Source organism: Drosophila arizonae, chromosome X (assembly GCF_054131065.1).
Source record: "Drosophila arizonae isolate 15081-1271.41 chromosome X, UAZ_ARI_1.0, whole genome shotgun sequence".
NCBI lineage: Eukaryota > Metazoa > Arthropoda > Insecta > Diptera > Drosophilidae > Drosophila > Drosophila arizonae.
The window spans coordinates 15,838,812-15,863,549 of record NC_142927.1 but is presented as its reverse complement, the minus strand read 5'-3'; the positions used below and the strand labels follow the sequence as shown (position 1 = coordinate 15,863,549).

Below are 24,738 nucleotides of genomic sequence, written 5' to 3'. Positions count from 1 at the left end.
TGCTGCTAACACACTAGGCCACCTCACTCCTGCTAGTGGCGCTGGCAAAACTCAAATAGATTCACTGCTGCAGCGCCATCTACCAAAACTAAATGAAACTAACGACTGATGTGATTCTAAGAATCTGCTAGAATAACCAAACTATTAAAAACGCACATAAAGTATAGTTAAAATTTCAATTTCGGTGTATTTAAAAATATAAATTAAATAGAAAACGTATTTATGAAAATATAAAAATATTTTGAAACAATTAAAAAAAAAAAACATCAGTGTTGCACCGATCGGGATTCGAACCGCGACTTCTTGATCGAGCGTCATGCACCTAACACACTAGGCCACCCCACTCCTGCTGGTGGCGCTGGCAAAACTCAAATAGATTCACTGCTGCAGCGCCATCTACCAAAACTAAACGAAACTAACAGCTGATGTGATTCAACGAATGTTTTTGTTGTAGCTGCTGCACGTGCGTTTGTTAATTGGCCAAATATTTGATTATTTTTTATTAATTTTTGACTGAACGGAATTTAATGAAACTTTCAGCATATGATCTACATATTATATTGAATATTTGAGAAATTTGAAAAAAGAAAAATCATTCACAATTAGCTATAGAGGCACCTGATTTGAACTTGAATGTTTTTACTCGATAAAAACATAACGGGATGATTTATCGAATTTTAAAAGCAAACTCGACGTCCGCGCTGTATATACGGTCATTTAAAAAAAAAATTCAAGTCTCTAGCTCTTATATCTTCGGAAATCGACGCGTTCAAACATACGGACAGACGGACAGACGGACAGACGGACAGACGGACGGACGGACAGACGGACAGACGGACAGACGGACAGACAGACAGACGGACAGGGCTAAATCGACTCAGCTCGTCGCCCTGATCAAGAATATATATACTTTGTGGGGTCTGCCACGCCTCCTTCTGCCTGTTACATACATTTCAACAAAACCATTATACCCTGATTTCCCATTTTCAATGGGTTCAGGGTATAAAAAGGCTTGCCTTGAGGCAGCAGGCATCTAAGTACCATAGCGTCTTAATAGCTGCACGATGTGGAGCATAGCACAAGAGGGTTCTGGCTGAGCAATAGCTCTAAATACTCTTTTGCCCATCTTAATCTAATCACACGATGCCTTTAGCTGTTTATCGATCTTTTTGGAATCTAGTGTTTTGATCAGCTGTCTCAATAGACGCTGTATGCTCGCCTATGTATGTATATGCACAGCAGGGACTGCACTGAAGTGCTCTCACTTGGCACTGCTGGTCGCTGACTGTGTGTGCCCGCAGAGCAGCCGGGCGGCCAGTCTGATCGTCCAGCTGGCCAAGTACACGAAGCGCTCTTCGGGTCGATCGCTTCGTTGCGAAGAGCACAAAATTCCATGAGTCGATCGCGTACAGTTTGGGAGCAATTGAAGGCAATGTGTGTGTGTGCTGCCAAAAATACAAAATATGTGTACTTGCTGCTCATGTTGAAGGAACGCTCCGGTCTGGCACGGCCTGGCACGATTAGGCACGACCAAATCTGAATCTGAAGAAGAAATGGAAAGTAAAAAGCGGCGAAAAGCATTTGCCGCACAGCCGTCAACGCTAACAGACGAGTCGACATACAGAGATAGAGATCGTGCAATCGATTATACCGAATAGCCAAATACTCTAATAAATCGGAAAGTGTCGATCGTGTTCGTAAAGTTCACAAAGCTCTGCAATTGATGCGATTTCTATTGCACGTGTGCTAATTACACACTCAGGTGTGTGCGCGCCCGTGTGTGTGTGTGTCTGTGTGTGACCAAACGCGCGGTTTTTGGTCCACATTTTTTTTTTTCGGTTGCCTCATTTGGTTTTCCCATTTAATTTTTCTTCATTTTTGTTGTTGTTGTTGCTACTGTTGCTGGTTTCCAAACGATTTATGTGTTGCTCTGTGCGCAACTAATTTTAGCCTTGGCTAATGCAATAAACTGCACCGGACAGCAGTCGAAACGTACGTAAATACCACCAGTGTATAATTATAATAATGCGAGCTGCGGTGATCTCCACATTCACAATTGACACGTGCAACGGTTTGTGAATGCGCGCCAGAGTCTCTCAACGAAATGCTGAGCGTCATGGCAACGCCACAGGAAATTCTGGATGTTGAGATGCGTAAGTTCTGGGGGAATTAGCACAACAACTTCTCAATATAGAATATATTGTAGTGTGCTATGTAGTATGCTGATATAGTTAATGGAGAAAGTGCTTTCATATAAACAATCTGTGTATAAATTTATTTGCGCTTATACTCTGTTCGCATGCGCAAAAATGGGTATATATGTTCACTCTTCATGGAGTGGAATTCTATTGATATTTATCTGCCTTTGTCATTGCTTAGATTAGCTTGGCTTGCCTTTCTTATCGATATTTGATTAGTTTAGCTAAATACCAATAAATAAACACCCTAAATATCAATTCAAATTACTCTTCGTAAAAAAAAAAAAAAAAAAAAAAAAAACTTTTCATTAATTCATTTTCTTGTATACTAATTTATAAGCTGAAGGTCAGCATGTTCGTTCATTCATATAAAATGCCAATTTCAACTAAAATTTTATTCATCTTGCTGTCATTCAAATTGTTTGTATATATAAATATATGCCTAACAGTTAATTTGAAAAATTCGAGGAAAATATTTGTAGTAAAAAATATATATATATTTTTTGTTTAAATATATTTGATTCCAATTGACTTCAAGGGCGGAACAAAAATTGTTTTTAATGCAATTGCGATTAGTCTTTAGCTTAAAGCTTCAGTTTTGGTAATTAATTCTTTAACGGTATCAAAACTTTTTTAAAGCTGCTTTTTATTTTTTTAAATCTGAGAAAAATAAAAATTTACTGGGGTCTAGCTCTGAAGAGTATTGTGGAAGCGGAAGCCAAATTCCCTATTTTTTGTTTAATTTTAAATAATATTTAAGAGTCTTGATTGATTATTGACACAGCAGTTTCCATTTTATTTAATTTTTAAAAATTTATTTTATATATCATTTTCATTGCCATAGAAACTAAAGACTTTGTAGCCTTAGCTGTTGCAACATAAAAGTCTCCAGCAGCTTCTCTCTTCTTAAATAAAAATTCATCAAAATAGTTATACAAATAATTTGATGACCATAAACAGAGTATGGAAGAGACGGCTATACCCGATTTCGATATATTCAACTTAAATATTTATTGTTTTTTCTTCTGCTCAAGATGTATTGAAATCAAATTTATAAATGGCCTAATGATTGAGATTTGCTCTTATAGATATTTAAAACACATAGATATTTCTTTTGTATACCCTATATAAAGCGGATACATTACTTATCTCTTTAGGCAAGTAAAAAATTTGAACGACTTGAGCAGCCTTACTGTAATCCCATCGAACATCAATCGTTGCACTGATCTCATTTTATTTGATGTATTTCCTACTTCCTGGTTTTGGATGAACCTTTGACGAAGATAGCGAGAAGGCCTACATTAAACCGTTTGAAATTTGTGTCTCGCCCTTCAAATGGAACATTGTTTATAAACAATGGGCGTAAACAATTGCTGGAATATTAGGCAAAAATAGTACTCAAACTTGGGCATCAGATATGCTCGAACATGGATTTCGCAAGCTCGCATATAACATTAGATATATACATGTGTATATAGAGTGTATGTATTATATGATATGTTTTGTAAACAAAAATCTCCCTTACACGCTCCACTAAATAAACAACAAAGTTGATTAGAGATCTAAAAGGCAAAAAATAATTAAATGCTCACAAATTTATAATTTGCTTTAATTGGTTTTTCAGGTTAGTGCTTGATCTTTAGAGAAGAATATGTTAATGTTGTGTGCGAGTACTTGGCGAAAGATATTTGACTCAAGAAACTGTATATACCTAGTATACCTAGTGAATGAGTCAGCTGTGCTGGGATAACCCATTAAAAAAGCTCTGAAGTGTTTAAGAGGTTTGCTTGATGCTTGTTTTAGCATGAGGAAAAAGGCAGAGAGCAGAGACCAAATGCATATTTTCTTTTTTCCTATGTCTGCTTATGAATCAAATTTTGGGCCAGGTGCAGGGAAATCAAAGTAAGCCTCAATTTTTGAGTTTTCTTTCAAAGATAATGCTATACGACTTCTTATAATTATTATTTTCTGAAAGAAAATCAATTTTATGGCATACAAAAAAATTGGAATAGATTTTCTTCTGGTGAGATATTCACAATTTCGCAGAGAGCTATTCTGATAACGGTTTTATTAAAAAGTTTGTTGTTTTCCAATATTAAAAAAATTTTGTTGCTTAAATAATACAGAGAATGTATTTGTATTTTTTATAAAAAAAAAAATAAAATAAAATAAAAATAATTATAAGTAAATAAAACTGAGTTCAATGGATAATAATAATATAGAAAATATTCAATAACAATTGAGATCATTAAAAGTGGGCTATGCAGATAGTAAGCTGTTTATATCAGAAAACTCGTCAAACTTGGATGAAATATAATACGCACATAAATACATACATATCGTAAAATACCAGAAGTAATTCCTCAGCTAATCGATGACCTAGCTAGGCATCAGTCACTCATATACTCGTATAGTCCCATTGAATTGCCAGCTTTTTAGTTTAAAGTGATATGGGTGTGGGTGGGGGTTGGTGGGGTTGCATGTGCATTGGGCTGCCCTTTTTGAGTATTTACACGATTTGTACACTTAGCAGAACACGCACTGATGTATAATGTGCCACCCACGGCGCTTAAATGGCTTCTATAATGGCCGTGCGATTCGCATTAAAATAGATTCCCCAGATACAATTTCCACCCACATATCGTATCAGACTAATGGTGTTAAGATCCATTCGAATTGCTGTGCGTGCAACACGTGCGGGCATTTTGATTGTGTGCGGCAAGCTACAGGGAGGGAGGAAGGAACAGACGCCGACGCAGACGCGGGAGCGGGGCGTTGATGGATGGGTGGGTGCATCATTAAAGATGGTCAGCATATGGAACGTAATTAAATTTATAGAATCCGAGCATATTATGTATATGAAATCGTTGGCATTTAAAATAATAAATACGAGTGCAATATAATTTGGCAAATAAACAAGAAGCGAGGCGGCAAATTTTCCATAGCTATAAGAAAAGAACTGAGAACACGGAGAAGAAGAAGAGAAACCGCTCATAGCATCCGTTGAGGAAGAAGGCGAACATATGTGCCCCGATTCTGGCCCCAAACCCATTTCATAGCAAAAACACACACAAATTATGAACGGCCCCCATAAAGGTGGCAATTGCCTTTTGATGTTGCTTTTTAATGTCTAGCGAACAGATCTTGGGAGTCCCAAAAGCAATTTGATTCGCCGAAACGCTGAATCGCTGAATCGCCAAATCACCAAGCGGAACAATGACCAAAAACGAACTTGAACTGCCAAACGGAAATGTACACATTCATTGCATTACGATTGTTTAAAAATTGCTCGCATTCGCGGCATTGTTTTCCACTGTTTACTGTTTGCATGCGGCATGAAATGTTCGCTGCGCCTCAATTAGCTGTCAGAAATATCAACTCTTCCAGCCCAGGCCAGGCCAGGCCATTGCCGTGTCGATCTTCTGTGGACTGATCCCCGATCTACTCTGCAACAACACTGTGCAACAATGTCGAGGAATCAATAGTGGAAGGATGGTAGAAGCTGTGAAGTTCTTGAGCTAGGCTGGCTGGGAAATATTACGGTTATGTTGGAAACTAGTATAACTATAGTATAGTACATATATATAGTATATAGCAGGGACCGTAACGATTATAACTTTTAGAGCAAAAAAATACAAATTAAGAATTATTTTTTGAGCAATAAAAAAATTATTTTTAATTATTATAAATAATTTAAATGATAAAAATTAAAAATAATTATTACAAATAAATATTACAATCAAATCATTTTTATTATTTATTTTCTATTTTTATAATAAAAATTAAAAATAAGAGGTATGGCTCAACTTTTACTATAAAAATTATAATTATATATTTATATATATGTATATGTATGTAAATATGTATATATATATTTAATTATCTGCATAGGCAGTCGCTCAGTGACTTGCCCTGTGTACTTGACAGTACCTATACAGCAGGTTGTAGATATAAATATATGATCTAGCTTCTTTAGTTCAAGAGATATTTCAATTCAATTTTTATTTTCAATTTTTATAATAAAAGTTGAGCCATAACTCTTATTTTTAATTTTTATTATATTTTATTATTATTATTATGTACAGCTAACTAACAATTTGAAATTATATAGCTAGCTTAAATTATGGAGTGCTGGCTGCTGGGCCCTCGACTCTCTTGTTGTGAATTATATTTTGTTCAATATTTTTGTTTGGGTGAGGAACTTAAGGATAATATTTACATTATTTGGTGTTGGTTGGGATAGGAGTTGGATGGGACCAAGATTTTTGGATACTTCATTATAAGATGCTTGTAGGGATTGACATTCTTTTAGTATATGGCGTAATGTTATTACTGTATTGCTGCAGAATGGACATGCTGAATTTAATGTCGGGTCGAGGTAATGTTGGTGGGTGGATTTTTATTATAAATATTGAAAATAAATAATAAAAATGATTTGATTTTTGTATATAAATTGATCTGAAATGATTATTTGTTTTATTTTTATCATTTAAATTCTTTATAATAATTAAAAATAAATAATAATTAATAAAAAATGTACAAAAAATTGCAAATAAAAGTTTATTTTATTTTATTTTATTTTATTTTATTTTTTTATTTGCCGTAAAAAAATAACTTAGGTGTAATTTTCTCTCTCCTCTTAAGGCTTCTTTTGAGCCTCAATTTTTAAAAATTCATAACTCTTATTTGTGGTCCCTGGTATATAGTATGCTGTTGTTACAGATATAGCTATAGCTATACAGGAAAAATTAAAGGATTCACATAAACATACAAAGTTAACTGAATAACTTAAACTTATTGATCTTGTTTCCTAATCAGTCCCTTTGAGGCATTGGGTCCGGCTCACTTTGAGTATTTCGATGAAAGGTTCGCATGCATGCCAGCCAATACAATACAAAAGAACAATTCAACTATGCCCAATTTGCTTTAGTAGCTCATTTTTTATTTAAAAGCAAGTTGACCTCAACAAGGGTACTCCTGGTTGGCAACGAGGGTAGCCTTGCAGATGGCAATCCGAATGCACATTTATCGGACTGAGGACCATGCTGACCATGCTGAGCTACGAAGAGCCTTCAACGCAACCACCGCGATCTCCCATAAGATGGCCGACCTCAAGTGCCTTGATGCGCTCACACGCCGCGGTACTCAATTTGACTCAATTACATATCAACCAAATATCGTGAAAGTGGGAGGCTGGTTGAAAATGAGGCATGGTAGCTAGTGAGAAATAGAGAAAGAAAGCAGATGGGAAGCAGACTGAAAGGAAATAGACAGCATTTTTTTTTTTTGACATATCAGGTAAAAGAAGTTTAAGCTTGAACAGATCTAGCTAATAAAGCAATGTTCTTTTTTTTTTTTTTTTTTTTTTTTTTTTTAAATTTAATTCTCCGATAACATTCGGATATGCCATATGTATTATATGTAAGTAAATAAATATCTGAGCAGAAAAGGCCTATTTCTTAGCCTAAACTCTTAAATTATTGTAAAATACCATTCAAATTTTTATTTATATTATTTATATATATTCTGTTTTTTTTTTTTTTTTTTTTGCTAAAGTATTTAAAAAGCAATTAGAAAGAATTTAGAAAGCAGGCTAACTCAATCAACCAGAAATTCATTATTTTAATATTATATTATATTATTATATTATATTATATATTATATTATATATGATATATTATATTATATAATATTACTATTACTATTATTATTATTATTATTATGTTACTACTTATTGTACGGTTAATGAAGATACTAAACATATAATGGAGTTAGCGAAAGAAAGAACTATATGTGCATAATTATCACAGATAATGTTAAATAATATATTTTCCTAGATCATTATGAGGGTGCCATCTGAGTCTTATGCTAATTCTATTGAGAGGGGCTAACAGTTGTTATGGTTGTAGCATATAGCTGGATCTTGTCTTTCAAGATATCTGTGTTTTTTTTGCTTTTTGTTTTTTTTTTTTTCAGTTTCAGATGTTCACATTAAATTTTATTACTTTTCATATATTTATAAACATTCAAATTAAAAGTTAAAAAATATTGTTAACGGAAACGCTCTCTATGGCTGGAGAGTGTAACTTCGACAGCCATCAAATTGCAATTGAAAACTGTTTGAAACCAGACTGACGAGAATGGAAAGTTGAAAGATGAAAAACCGAATAGCCGAACAACGGGAAAACACACAGAATACCAAATGCTGAGCACAATACCGAAAACCGAAAGCCAAACGTGAGATCTAAACAATGTCTGGAATATGTTTTCTCTTGCATACAATATTTGTTTAGATTTTGTCTCGTCATAAATACATTTTGCCAGCTCTCCAGTTCTCTGGCATAGACAAAACATGCGAATAATTGGCAGCAAAGAGATGAATCGAGGTGGGCCGACGGGGAGAGGAACTAAAGGGGTATGCGGCTGGGGGCTGCCGGCTGGAGGCTGGGAACTGGGAGCTGGCAGCAATTGTGCTCGACTTATAAAACGTATTTATGCATATCATTAATATAAATATTTTTGCTCTGGCTTTTTGCATTGCGATTTTATGAGTTTTGTAAAATTGTTGTTTGGATGATAAAATGACTTGTTTTTCAAGCTAAATGCAAACGTTAATAAATACAATGAACAACAACAACGACAGCAACAACAATAATAATAACAATGGAACAATTTCTGGCTTTTGTGCGTTCTACAAAATTTCGTGTGAAGCAATAAAAAAATTGAAATATTATTATTATAACTCAGGCAGCGAGGCATGGCATTAGCCTACACTGTACAGAAGCCGATTCCAAAACAGACAGACAGTCGGACAGTCGGACAGGCGGAACAACTAGTAAATGAGCCTGTCTGCAGCATTGCTAATTGACATTAATTGATGTTCTACCAACAGCCATTTAATTTTTATTGTTTGCCAATTGCTGAGCAGGAAACAAAAACAAAAAAAAAAAAAAAAAAAAAAAAAAAAAAAAAAAAAAAAAAAGAAAACTAAATTTAATAATAGACAAAACGATTTACTGACAGCCACTAATGCTATCATGAAGTTCAGTTCGACATCTAATTAGAACGAATCGAATGGAGAGCTGGTTCAATTCAAAAAACTATTTCGCTTTATATTGAAGTTATATATTGATCGATTTATTTAAATTCTTCTCCTGGATGCATTTTACTGATTTGATATGCTCATTACTCTACTCTACTCATAGCTAAATATATACATTTTCTTTGGATTTTTTTTTTTTTTTTTTTTGAGATTTTGACTAGAGCTCTTATTTTATAAATATCACGAGTCTCATATCAAATTTAGTATACGTATTGCTTATATAGTAAAATTATACAACTTTAAGCAAAATGCTTTTGAAAATAATACAGGACAGGGCTGTCCATATTCGACGGAGCCATCTGGCAATCCTCTATCTTTTGACAGAGGCAGGCGCAATACGCCAGACAAGCTCAAGGCGGTCATTTATCATATTCAAAAAATGATGTCAACAAATCTACTTGAGCCTAAGAAAATTACTATTATCGTCAACATACACAAATTGTGTTTTTTCTTGATTTAAATAAAAAAAACCAAGACTGTCATTTTTTTTCCATTAATTTTGCATGTTTCGAAACGCTCTAGTTTAGAAATATGCGAAAAGTACTTTTGCTCTATGTTTCAATTAGAGCCCGTGGGATACAATGGCAATGTTCTTAAAGTCTTATTAAATAATATTGAATAAAATTCGTCGTTTGCCGGGGTGACAAAGAGTACAGCATAAATTATTGTTTCTCAATCAGGATGTATTATTATTATTTTTTTTTTAAATTATTAATTATTATTATTATGTTTTAAATTAATAAATAAAATAATTAAATAAACATTGTAAATATTGTTTTTCAAACAGGATGTATTACTATTATTATTTTTAAATTATTTATTATTAATTTTTTATTTTAAGTAAATAAATAAAATAATTAGACAAACAATATAAATATTGTTTCTCAATTAGGATGTATTACCAATTTTTTTTAAATTATTTTTTATTATTATTATTATTATAATTTAAATTAATAAATAAAATAATTAAATAAACATTATAAATATTGTTTCTAAATTAGGATGTATTATTATTATTATTTTTTAAATGGTTTATTATTATTATATTTTAAATGAATAGGTAAAATAATTATATAAACAGTATAAATATTGTTTGTCAATCAGGATGTATATTTATTGTTTTTGTTTTTGTTTTTTTTTAATTATTTATTAATATTATTATTATATCAAATAAATAATAAAAAATTTAAGTAAATTTTCTAAATATTGTTTCTCAATCAGGATGTATAATTATTATTATTTTTTATTTATTTATTTTTATTATTATTATTATATTTTAAATTAATAAATAAAATAATTTAATAAACAATATAAATATTGTTTCTCAATTAGGATGTACTACTAATTTTTTTTTTAATTATTTATTATTAATATTATTATTATATTTTAAATTAATAAATAAAATAATTAAATAAACATTATAAATATTGTTTCTAAATTAGGATGTATTATTATTATTATTTTTTAAATGGTTTATTATTATTATTATATTTTAAATGAATAGGTAAAATAATTAAATAAACAGTATAAATATTGTTTGTCAATCAGGATGTATATTTATTGTTTTCGTTTTTTTTTAATTATTTATTATTATTATTATATCAAATAAATAATAAAATAATTAAGTAAATATTCTAAATATTGTTTTTCAATCAGGATGTATAATTATTATTATTTTTTATTTATTTATTTTTATTATTATTATATTTTAAAATAATAAATAAAAAAATTTAATAAACAATATAAATATTGTTTCTCAATTAGGAAATATTATTATTATTATTATTTAAATTATTTATTTTAAATGAATAAATAAAATAATTAAATAAAGATTATAAATACTATTTCTCAATTAAGATGTATTACTATAAATGTTTTTTAAATTGTTTATTATTATTATTATATTAATAAATAAAATAAATAAATAAACATTGTAAATATGGTGGGATGGGGTTACGAAAACAAGGCAACGCTACGTTGCTCGTCTAGAGACTTTCAATAGCAATCCTTGTCACTGGTAATTCAAGTTGACACACAGCCTCCACGATCGGCCCCACTGGATAGCGATTGGGCAGCCGACCAATCGTGAACTAATGTGTGCAGCGACTTTAGAAGAAATAGAAAGATAGAACTTACTAAAGTGAAATCTTTGACCGACCCCTGACTTCGAAAAATACACGATTTCTGAAATGTTTGCCCCTGGGCTGACAGCTGTCGCATTCTAGGACCTCAGTAAGCAGGAGTGACATCCTGCGGAAATGGCTCCTAGGTCAATGCTGCAGCTGCCTCCGTCCCGTTAAAACCCTGGCAGGCCTCCAAGTACGTTCGAAGATCGTCACCAACTGATTCTTCATTGGTGGTACAGGTTTAAGTTGATATATATCCTTAATTTGTGCAAGATCCTGGCTCTGAACATTGGCTCCCATAAGGACCAAAGTCAACCCTCGCATGGCCTCCCTGCTATGCACAGATAACCATGAGGATTGTTTGAGTAACTGTACACCCGATCTAAGATAGCGGCTTGGAGTCGGGACCCCTTAAAATGGAATTTAGAAAGACCCCAACAACCAAAAAAACAATCAGTGGAACACCACTGGAAGAGAGCGAGGCCCGTTTCACGGACCCACGGCTGGGCTTTGGCAAAAGCTCAAAAATGCAAAGGAGCCCTGTAGCGCAGGCGCCAAGAAGTGTGGAGGAAACTCCAAAAACCGCTGCCGCTGAAGTAGGTGTCCCAAACACTGTTGCAGAGGCGGTAATCTCTCCAAGGCATGAGTACATGTTGAAACTCCGGGCCGAGGAAGAGGATGCCATTCTAAAATGTCGCCAGGCGCTGCGGCGCATAAAGACCGCTGTCGCTAAACAAAAAAACATCAGTCTGGATGTTAAAAGCGGGGTATCCGACCTAGACGAACTACTCGATATCCTAGGACACTGTAGGAACTCCTGGAAGAAACTGGAAGCTGAAGCAACTAAGCAGAAGCAATTAGAGCCAGCAGCAGAGGCACGGATCTTGGAAACGGTGGAAACACCTACCATTCAAAAGAGACAAGCCCCTAGCCCCCTAGAGTCTGAGTCCGGCAAAAAACTTTGCAAGGGACAACAGAACTTGTGGCAAAAAGTCACCAGAAAAGGGACTTTGAAACAAAGAGCGGAAAAGACTACTTCGGCACCCGCAGAAAAGCCGAAAGTAGTAAAACAACCAGCAAAAAAAGAGAAGAAGAAACCTCCCCGTTCAGAAGCAGTCCTCATAAAACCTGAAAGTGGACAAAGCTACGTAGATGTTTTACGAAACATACGCAGCACAATCCAACAGGACGAAAAGGCAAACGTGAGAGGCATAAGGAAAACCCGATCCGGGGCACTCCTTGTAGAACTGAGCAGAGGGGAAAAGTTACATCCAGAACTAGTTGAAAAACTAAAGGCTACCGTTAAAAAAACAGCCACGGTAGCCGAGTTAAAGCCTACAGCGACAGTGGAGATCCGAGATCTAGACTCACTAACTGTAGAGTCTGAGGTGGCTGAGGCAGTGCGACAAGTCCTTGATAATTCATCAGTGGACTTGCGCATAAAAGTCACTGCCCCAAACAGTCGAGAGCAAGTAAGGGCCTTTGTAACTTTAGAAAGCCAATTAGCGGAGACGTTGCTGAGCTCAGACATTAAAATTGGTTTTGTCAGGGCTAGGCCCAGGATGTGTCAACCCATCCGCAGATGCTACAGATGCTTCGGGGTCGGCCATCTGCAGACCAACTGCACAGGACCGGACAGAAGTGGTGGTGGCATCTGCATTAGATGTGGTGAATCAGGTCACAAGATGAAAGACTGCAAAAAACCACCAAAATGCTGCATTTGCACGGATGCGGGGCGTACTTCTGTCGATCACATGCCGGGATCGCAGAAATGCCCAAGCACACGACAAACTACAGCAAAATGTTGAAAATTCTCCAAGGTAATCTACACCGGAGCAAAACGGCAGATGCACTTTTGACACAGATAGTAGCAGAACATGCTATAGATGTAGTGATCATCAGTGAGCAATATAAGCGAAAAGAGAACGGAGTTTGGTTAGAGGACGACACCAAGACTGCGGCCATATGGATCCCCAGTAGTAGTGGACAACAGCCACTAGAAAGCAAGATGGGAAACTGCTACGTCTACGCACGCTTCAGAGAAGTCGCAGTAGTCAGTTGCTACCTAACCCCTAGCGATGACATAAGCACCTTCCAGAATAAACTCGATGCAATCGAGGATCTCCTCGTGGATCGACGGCAGCCCTTCATTGTGGCAGGCGATCTGAATGCACGAGCAGTGGACTGGGGAATGTCGTCTACTAACTCTAGAGGACGAAAAATTATGGATATGGCCGCTAGGTCCGGGTTAGTGGTAGCAAACCGAGGAAGCAGACCTACCTTCCATAGGCCGGGATGTGAAGGCACAATACCTGACGTAACCTTTGGATCCGAACACATCGTAGATCGGATAAAGGACTGGAAGATACTCGATGACTTCACGGGAAGTGATCACGAGTATATATCATATGACTTCCAAAATACCAGTCAGCAAAACCACCCATCATACTCAAGAAAGACTTCTCATAGATGGGACATAAGTAAGGTGGATACAGGCAAACTACTAGCTGAATTAGATAGGCGAGAACGACAGTTCGACGGCACATTGACGTCGAAGCAAGTGGTCGAAAGAAGCCTAACCGCTATGGAAAGAGCGTGTAACGTATCGATGCCAAAAACGCACAGCAAACACGGAGGTAGACGACAGGCGTACTGGTGGAACCACGATATTGCAGAAAAAAGGAAAGTATGCATACAATGTAGAAGAAGGCTAACAAGGGCACGACGCTCTGGAAATTTCACGACGGAAGCGTTAGCAGCCAAGATTGCGAGAAAAGAACTGTCGATTGCTATCACACGCAGTAAGCATGACAAGTGGAAAGAGCTCTGCAAAGATATAAATAAAGACCCTTGGGGACTTGGCTACAAGATAGTCATGAAAAAGCTGAGAAACTACGGAGCAGTGCCAAACGTGGATGATGACACGATGGATCACATAGTGGAAACACTATTTCCAGCACACATCCACGAGGCGCATGAGCGAGCACCCGTAGAGCTCGATGGTTTAGTCCCAGATTTCACCGAGGAAGAACTCAACATTGCAGCTCTCTCCCTGAAGAACAAGAAAGCGCCGGGACCAGATAATATACCGGCAGAAATACTGAAGGTGATAGCATCAGGACGTCCCACTTTTCTACTTAGGATGTATAACGCATGTCTAAAAGAAAGGATATTCCCAGAAGCGTGGAAAGAACAAAGACTGGTGCTCATTAGCAAAGGCAAAGGCGATCCCAATACACCCTCGGCTTATCGCCCATTGTGTATGTTAAACACAGCTGGGAAGCTTTTAGAAAAGCTCATAAGACCTAGACTACTCGCAGCAGTAGAGGCTGCTGGAGGACTTAGCCCTAGGCAACATGGGTTCAGAGCTGGAAAATCCACAATGGGAGCTATCGATGAAGTGGTTCAGGCAGCCAGAGCTACGCAAAGAGGAAATGCATACTCGCGCCCAGTTGTTCTGTTAGCAACGCTGGACGTTAAAAACGCCTTTAATAGTGTAAGGTGGACTGATATGCTTACTTCCTTGGAACACCGCTTCCAGATACCGGAGTACCTCATGAATATGATCAGGAGCTATTTGCAGGATCGAATACTCCTGTACTCCACGCAAACTGGAACAAAACGATACAGAGTAACTGGAGGAGCTGCACAGGGGTCAATCCTGGGACCAGACCTGTGGAATATCAGCTACGACGACATCCTAAGACTGGAAATGCCTGAAGACACCTTCCTTATTGGTTATGCCGATGATATCGCAGCCGTCATTACTGCCAGAAACACCATAGAGGCCCAAAAGAGACTTACCCAAGTCATGATCCGCACACAGACATGGCTCAGCTCTCGAGGATTGGAGCTTGCCACCCATAAAACAGAGTTACTTCTGTTCACGGGGAAGCAGATCCCAACCGAAATAGAGATGCGAGTAAGCGGAAACCTGATAAGGACGCAGAGGACAGTGAACTATCTAGGCGTTAGGCTGGACAGTAAACTTACCTTCTGGGAACAGCTGAAGTATGCCACGCGGAAAACAGCGACAGCAACGGGGTCTCTGAGTAGACTGATGGCAAACGTTGACGGCCCGACGGCAGGAAAACGGAGACTCCTCATGGAAGCGACAAATGCAATACTGCTATATGGCAGTGAAGTATGGGCGGATACCTTAGAGGCGAATGTAAGGCGAAAACCGATGCTAGCTGTGCAACGAAGAGCAGCCTTAAGGATAACATCGGCGTACCGCACAGTCTCCGGGGCGGCCGTGACTGTGATAGCAGCAGTCATACCGGTTGACTTGCTTGCCCAAGAGCGCAAAAAAATATGGAATCTTCGGCAAAGAGGAGAATACTCAGAACATGCGGCAAAGAGCATACGACAGCAAACCATAGTCTCGTGGAAGGCGAGATGGTCATGCGAAAGGTATGGAAGATGGACCGCTAAAATAATCCCCGATCTGGAGCAGTGGATAAATAGAAAGCACGGTGAAACGTCTTTCTATTTGACACAACTACTCTCCGGACATGGATACTTTCGAAAGTACCTAAATAAAATGGGGAAAACTGCCGAATCCAGCTGCATTTACTGCGAAAATGCAATGGACGATGCAGAACACACCTTCTTCAATTGCAAAAGATGGTCGGAAGAAAGAATCGACCTGGCAGATACAGTAGGTGAAGTCAAAGTAGAGACGTTAGTACAGCAAATGTGCAGCAGCATAGACGCTTGGAAAAAAGTCTATGACTTCGCCGAAAAGGTTCTGCGGCGGAAGAAGTATGACCTGGACGCAGGCACACAGAGGGCAACGCTCATTTAGAGCACACAATGGGGTTCCACCTTGAAGGTTAATGCGGGATATCTCCTGGTTCCAAGGTGGATTTGAGCCCCAGAAGAGGAGGATTTTTTAGTCGGTAAGCAGTTATGCAGTCCGACACACCGGTCAAAGTGACGACATGACTGACGGTGCATAAAGCATTTTTTCCTACCTCAGCCCAACAAAAAAAAAAAAAAAAAAAAAAAAAAAAAAACATTGTAAATATTGTTTCTCGAACAGGATGTATTATTATTATATATTTTTTTAATTATTGACTATTATTTTTATATTTTTTTAAATGTTTTTAAATAAAATAATGAAACAAACATTATAAATATTGTTTCTCAATCAGGATGTATTATTATTATTATTTTTTAAATGATTTATCATTATTATTATATTTTAAATGAATAAGTAAAATAATTAAATAAACATTATAAATATTGTTTCTAAATCAGGATGTATTATTATTATTATTTTTTATTTATTTATTATTATTATTACATATTATTAAAATATAAAAATAAACATATTAGCATAGTGTTAAGACTTAAATTATGTAATAACTAATTTCATAGGATTTGCTGATGTCCCAAGTACGAATAGAAATTTCTTAGTTCTTCGTAGATTTCTCTACTAGAGATATTAAGAATATTAAAAATTTAATTTGATATAATCCGATTAATTGTAACATAAATATTTCATGGCTGTTCACAACAAATTGCTCGAATGCAGCCTCGACCACATTGATCATTTTATATTTAAGCACATGCGAGAGTCTCTTTCCGCTTATTGTGTCTCTGGTTAATGGGCCGCAAATTTGGCAGCCTCGGCACTTAACGCCTCCAGAAATACATCGTCAAGTGGCAGTTTAGAGCTAATTATGGCACTCATTTGTCTGAATCAAAATGTAGCATATTGAAGCCAATTAAATGAATGCGCCGCGCCAAGTGTGGATAAATTGTTGGAGCGAGATGTGAAGCGCGAAATGCAGTTTTATTGACTCATTAAATGTGCACAAAGGAAGCAAATACTTTTTCGCAATTATCTTGACACAAATAGAGTAAGCTGATCAAGCTTCAGTTTCCATAAATAAGTCACAATGCACGAAACACAGGCGTGCACCATTCAGCACAGCTCAGCTGAGTATTTGGTATGTTGAAATACAAAGGCAGTGGCAATGGGAAAGGCAGCAGCAGAGGCGGAGGCAGGGGAGCATTCAGAGGCAGACACGAATGCAGCCAGTTGCAAAGCAAATATTGTGAACAAAATTTAATTTATTTACACCCAGTAGCTGATGCGTTGGATAACGGGTATATTAAATGGATTGAACGATAATGGAGATGAAGATAAGAAAAGAAAAACATGAGAAGGTCAAAGGCGAAGGTGAAGGAATCGGTATAAATAATAGAAATGAAACAATAGAGGAAGAGAAATGAGAAGAACGAATGGCAGAAGAAATCGAAAGAAGAAGAAAGAAAGGAGAAGGAACAAAAAAGCGGAGGGAAACAGGACAGCCGAAAAAAAAAATTAAAAGAGGAGCAGAAAAGAACAGCAGGAAATAATAAAGGATCAAATAGAAAAAGAAACGAGGAGAAAGCAGGATAGGAAAAAGAAGATCACAAAATGAGTAAAGATAAAGGGAGAAAAAGAAAGGGAAAATGAAGAAGACTAAAAATTATAGTGGAAGAAGGATAATTAGAAAGCGACAAACGAGAAAGGTAAAGATAAAATCTAGAAATGAGGAAGAAAAAGTAATACAGAAAAAATTGATTAAGGAATAAGGATATCAAACAAAAGATAAACAAAGAAAGAAAGAATTGAAGAAAGAAAGCAGAAGTAAATAAAAACAGGAAACAGAATAAGAAGGAGAGGGAGAGAAATAGGCAATCAAGACAGAAAAAGAGCGAAAACAAAACATAAAATAAAAATAAATGAGGAGTAAAAGAAAAAAGGAAAAAGTTTGCGAAAAAATTGAAGAAGGAAGTTAAAAAGTGATTAAGAAAAATAAAATAATCAAAAGCAAAAGTAAATGAAAAAATAACTAAAAATACGCAATAAGAGCAAGAATAATGCTAATAATAGCGAGAATAATAATCACTATTTAAAAAATAATCATATTAATTAAAATGTATATGCATATGCCTTCAGCATATCCAGGATATTTTAAGGTCATGAAATAGTACAATACATTGTGTTTGAGTGTGTTTAAAAATGCATATGTATGTATGTGTTTGTGTGTGTGAGTATTTGGTTATGTATGCCCGTGTGTGTGTATTTGGTTGCAAGGACATAGCACGCCAGCAAATATTGCGTATACGCAGACAAGATTGTTGTGCGATTTATATTTCAGCAGTTGGCAGTTTGTTTGGCACTTTGACGCCGACATTGACACACCAACGCGCCAGCAAACATATGCACACGCACACCCACACCCACACACAGATGAGTCTCTCTGTATGAGTGTGCAGCTGTTGTTGCGCTAATACATCAAGTGATGGATGGGCGCACAATTGGTTTTACTGTGAGGCTGTGTGGCAGTCCGGAAACTGTGCGTAAAATTTAGCAATGCGGCTTGTTTTACTTTATAATCAATTGTTTTGCTCTTTTCGCTTCACGATTTGGCTCTTCTTTTTGTGGGGGTCTGCCAGGCAAACAGAGCAAACTAAATAAATAAGAGAGAAATAAAATCGTTTGTCGCTGCAATAGCCATAAAATAAATGATGAATCAACTGGCAGAGCCGCTGAACCATTGATGATGTCAGCAAAAAAAAAAAGAGAAAGAGGGAGAGGGAGGAAAGCGTTAAGTAATAAATAAACATGCAATAACAATAAGATATGTCAAAAGTAAAAAATCTATTCAATTGCAATTGCCGGCCATGCGATGAAATATGCGAGATGCAACAAATATAAACATGGCCAAAAGCAGCACCGCAACAGCCAACACCATGTTGCAGTTGGCAGCTAGCCAAAAATTAGCCAGCTGCGGTTAGAATAAGAGTTTGTCAAGCAAATACTCAGCTGCAGCCATGCCTCGGCCAACCCAGCACTAAGAGTGAGCAATAGAGAGAGAGAGAGAGAGACAGTGCGAGTGAGTGAGAGGGGGACAAGAAAAGGGTCGGCATATTTTTAAAGTCTACAAGCAAATGTGGCGACAGCTGTTGGCAAATAAATCAAATGTGTTGCAGCTAGGTAAGCAGCCAGCCAGCTAAGTAGGTGCAAATAAGTCGGCTCACAGTGTTTACTACCTGTTCAGCAAGCGCTTCAGGTGGCCACATCATTGAGATACTCACACAAATATCTCAAAATATCTCACATCTCTCCAAATATCTCACAGCAAGCAGATGAGAGCTGAAGAAAAAATGGAAGGGTATTTAGCTAGAGGGAGATTGAGTGCAGGTTTAAAAACATGGATTTATATATAAAATACATATTTAATATATTTATATCTCATTTATTATATTACACAATATATAAATATTTATAAATATTTATTTAAAATTGTTCCATTATTTTTTATTATTTATTATTTATTATGTTATACAAAATATATATATTTATAAATATTTATTTAAAATATTTATATTATTCAATTATTTATTATATTACAAAAAAAAAGTATATATTTATATATATATATTTACACTTGGAAATATATATAGAATACACATATTATATATTTTTATATTATTTATTATGTTATACAAAATATATATATTTATAATTTTTTTTTAATTTTTCTATTAAAATTATTTATTATATTGCAAAAAAATATATTTACACTTGGAAATATATATAGAATACACATATTATATATTTATATATTATTTATTATATTACACAAAATATATATATCTATAAATATTTTTTTTTAATTTTTCTATTAAAATTATTTATTATATTATAAAAAATAAAAAAAAAAACTATATTTATAAACCTTTATTCATTAAACAATTTGCTATTAATATTATAAAAAGTCTTCTTATAAAACATTAGCTTTATCTCTTATATATAGGGGTTCATAGCTGGCGTAGGGCATTTGCCAGTCATGCATATTCAACACTTTCACCTTTTTTTTCTCTCCGTTTGGCGCTTGAGCTGTTGAGTTCCCGCATAGAGTTTCAGCTATGCTTGTTATGTTTTGTGCACATTCTGCGCCATTTGGCAGATTGCCTTGCATATGCATATATATACATACATATCTACATTAAAAAAAAAAACATTTACCCGCAACCCAAACACAGCAAAAAGTAAAAAAAAAAAATAAAATAAAAAAGGAAAAGGAAGCATAGAAATACATTGAATGCAGATTTGAATGATTTACGACACTCGTAGAGGAAGACAAAGAAAAACAGAGCATAGAATTGCACGGGACAGCGAAAAATTTGTCACAGATGCGTCGCGTGCGAAATGGGATTTTCCCTTCCTCGATTTCACATTTTTTTATTTTTACCCCTATATATACATGTATATACAATTTTTTGTTGCTAAAATCATAAATCAGCGAGCAATTGATGAGAGAATTTTACATAATTTTTTCGAATTTTTTTGTTCTTCCCATTTCAGCATCGAGCAACGCTGGCCCATTGCAGGGCACCGTCAATGTCATTACCATCATCAGCAATAACAATAACAATCACAGCAGCAACAACAACAATAACAACAACAACAGTAGCGATAACAGCAACAACAACAACAACAACGGCAACATCATACCTGTCGAGTCGAGCGTGGGCGTGGCAGGTGCTAGCAGCGGCAGCGGCACAGTGGAGCACAGCTTTGTGGCCATACCATTGCTGGAGCGTCGACGTCGCAGTCGCAGTCAGAGCCACTGTCGCATCACACCATTGGCGCCCATTCTGTGCCTGAGCAGCCAGAGCGGCACCCATCCCGAGGACCTAACCCAGCTGTCCCGTTCCGTCTCGTGTTTCGTTCGCATTCGCCGCAGTTTCGCCAAGTGTGAGTGTCCAATGCAAAGTCGCTGCCGCCAATCCGCAATGCTCAATCTGCAGCACACGATCCAGATTTGGAGAGACCCAATTGCATTTCGATTGCAAGCCTTTCAGCGTCGATTTTGCTTTGCTTTGCTTTCGCTTAATTGAATTTCTCAACTCTCAATTCTCACTCTCTACTGTCTATTCTCTCTCTGGTTCTCTTTCCCTTCCAGTTCTGGGCAAAATCATGGGCAGCAATAATCCCAGCGAGGCGGATCGATATGATTATTACGATTGTGAGTACAATAATATTTCATTTTATATAATTTCATATCGCATATTAAGCATACGCCACGTGTGCCCCACGACCATATCAAAGGCTGTGAGAAATCGTCCAGCTTGAATTTCTATTACTGTACATGCAAAAGTTTCGCAATTAATTAATAACCAACGATTTCAACTGCAATTAAATGAGAAACCGTATGTTGACAAATCGAGCCCGACTTGTTGGCGTTTTGTATTTGCTTTGCCAGAAAATTGTTTGTCTAGCTCAAAGGTTCTTCGAAAGTGACTAAAACTCATTATTGTTGAAAAATTACTTTTTTAAAAGTCCCTTTCGATGGCAATTGTTTTGCGATGATGTGAGCACAGCTCCACGCCCGACATGCCTTAAATGACGAAGTAGCTTGGTAGGCAAATGACTTTGACAGAATTTTATGTGAATTTAGGGCACTTTATATTAATTTTCGTATGTGGATGAGCTTATCTGGTCGTGCCTTTATGAGACTGAGAAAGCAAAATGAAAAACTTTTGCATATAGGATATATGGTATCAGAATTTAATATACCATTACCCTTGGTAAAAAACTGTAATATTTTTCAATTTCATCCAGTGAAATTATCGGGCAGTCAGCTCTAATTGCTTCATGATTAAATACATATTTATTTATATTGATGTTTATCAGAAATAAGATAAACACAATAAAAGGTGTCTTTTGATTGATTATTTATTAATTATTTATAAGACACTGGAGCTAATGTAATATGAAAATTAACCTAAGTATAAAAATTAAGAATATATATCAATTTTGAATATGTATTCAGCATGCAAATAGCTTCTATTTGAATTTCATCTCCGTTTCATCTTCATCAAAATACCCGATGACACAATTTAGAGGGCATTACAGCAGTTAAGACAAACAGTTGAAACACAACAATAAATAATAAGAGCCGCGTGTTCGTTGTCAATGAAAACTTCATGAAATTTAATTACTATTAGTGAGCAATAAATTGTGTGTTGAGTGGCTGTTTGCCAATGTTAAGTATACGCCGTGTAGCTGATGGTTAAATTAAAGAAGACGAAGAGGATGGATGGCGACTCGAGTGGGTGGTAGACAGACACACACACACACACATACACACACGAGCACAAAGAGAACGTACAACATGAATCCATTACAATATTTGCATCTTTCGATTCTTTTGTGCTCCATTCGTTGATTGTGCGTGTGTTGTTTTTGTCTTGTTTGTCTCTTTTTAGCCTGTCATTATTTCTTGTGTTTTTTTTTTTTTTTTTGCTGTGTCTCTTTTTCTGACTCTGACTCGCTCTCTCTCTCTATCTCTATCTCTGTCTCTTTTCGGCTGCGTCCTTATGCGTGGCTGGAACTTCAAACCAAGCGGCAAGTGGCTGTGAATGCCAGCAAAAAATCAATAAGACCCCCGAGACAGTGGCAGCTGTGGCAGAGGGGCGAGGCCCGAGACAGTAGGCAGAGCGAGCGAGCAGGAGCAGGAGGAAGATGGGGAGAGACATTGGGCATAAGTAGTATTTATGTTGGTATCTAAATATCTACAGTCATCTGTCAAATATCACGTTTCTTGTTTACACTTTTCTGCTTCGACTTCGACTTCGACTTCCATCGACTGTGGTGGCTTCGACTGTTTCAGCCTCGCGCCTGTGTCTCTGAGGCGCCTGGCGCCGCTTCTAACTGTTGTTCATCTACCACGCCCACCGCCCTCTGCGCTACACATTTGTGTTGCTTCTTCTTTTGGTCTTCTGTTTGTATTTGGCATGTGGAGTGCTGAGTGTTGAGTGGTACAGTGGCATTTGCCGTTACGTGCGCTGCTGCCAAATGCAAACAAGAACAGCCGCAAACAACAAGCCAAAGCCAAAGCAGCCGGCCAGTTGGGGCCGTCGGGGCAGTCGAGGCCAGGGCAGCCGCAATGAGTATTACAAACAAAATACACGTTAAAAGTTAATATACCCCATAATCGGTGCACAGGAAGTTGGGTGTATTTAGTCAATTTAGAAGTCAAGAAAATGAGAAATGTCATTGTCATTGTCATTGTCATTGTCATTGTCATTGTCATTGTCATTGTCATTGTCATTGTCATTGTCATTGTCATTGTCATTGTCATTGTCCTTGTCATTGTCATTGTCATTGTCATTGTCATTGTCATTGTCATTGTCATTGTCATTGTCATTGTCATTGTCATTGTCATTGTCATTGTCATTGTCATTGTCATTGTCATTGTCATTGTCATTGTCATTGTCATTGTCATTGTCATTGTCATTGTCATTGTCATTGTCATTGTCATTGTCATTGTCATTGTCATTGTCATTGTCATTGTCATTGTCATTGTCATTGTCATTGTCATTGTCATTGGGCACGTCTAGTTAAACTTTGGTTTATTACGAACTTTTTAATGTCTTTAGCTAATCATTCTTGTTTTTTTTTCGGTGTTCTTCTTTAGTATTGACATGACCTGACCTCACATAACTTTTTTTCTCTATGTATGTAAGTGTATAGCTACATACATATATACACATGTACCTATTGGAATGGCTGTTCGTTTAGTCTAATGAGAATGTTGCATACTTTTCGGTTTGTCTGGCCTAATGAGTCTCTGGGTATTACATTTCATTTCTTATGCTTTTCTGAAACACAGCTCTGTGTGGATCTTGACTATATAATGTAAAGATGTATGTATAGGTATATCTTATATATAAGATAAATGTGGTTACAGTTTAATTTGTAATTGGAATTTTGCAGCTTGTTAAATTTCCACGTCGATTTTGGTGTTAGCTGATCAAATGATTAAAACTCGCATTACTGTCGCGTTCAGAGCTTGTGGCACGCTCGTTGGCCCCATGTGGCAGCCATGTTAACCGCCAACCAATCTGCCACGCCTCAAGATGCTGACATAGTCGAAATGTCGAATTGCCTTTAAACGCCTTTGTGCGCGTCTCTTGGCGTTTAACGTGTGTCAAGTGCTCAAGTCCTCAAGTCCTATACAATCGATTGATAATCCCAGCGCAATATGTTCAATTTTCAAATACATACGACAAACACACACACACACACACAGGCACAGCGTTTGTTGTGCTTTTTATCAGCATCGCCAGCGACTTTCGTTTGGCTCTGGCCATGTGTGTGTGTGTGTGTGTGTGTGTGTGTGCGTGTATTTCGCTTCTGTGTATTTCGTGTCTATTCGTTTTTAACACGTACTCTACGCATTTGATATACCCTCTTCAACGGACAGCAATCCGCCTGTTCTGGCCATGTTAATAGTGCTTC

General features: G+C 36.4%; 1 protein-coding gene across 2 annotated transcripts in view; it reads left to right on the top strand.

Annotated features, from left to right (window-relative positions):
* Nucleotides 1-1,347: 1,347 nt before the first annotated feature.
* Nucleotides 1,348-24,738, top strand: part of LOC108618189 (A-type potassium channel modulatory protein KCNIP1-like) — a 123,144-nt gene continuing 99,753 nt past the window's right edge. Inside the window, exons 1-3 of one of the 2 annotated variants that reach the window (XM_089475956.1) lie at nucleotides 1,348-2,153; nucleotides 20,797-21,189; nucleotides 21,398-21,460. In XM_089475956.1, coding sequence (XP_089332082.1) covers nucleotides 2,105-2,153; nucleotides 20,797-21,189; nucleotides 21,398-21,460 — 505 coding nt within the window. In that variant the 5' untranslated portion in view covers nucleotides 1,348-2,104. The remainder of the gene's footprint in view (nucleotides 2,154-20,796; nucleotides 21,190-21,397; nucleotides 21,461-24,738) is intronic. The other variant, XM_089475957.1, reaches the window with a different exon arrangement.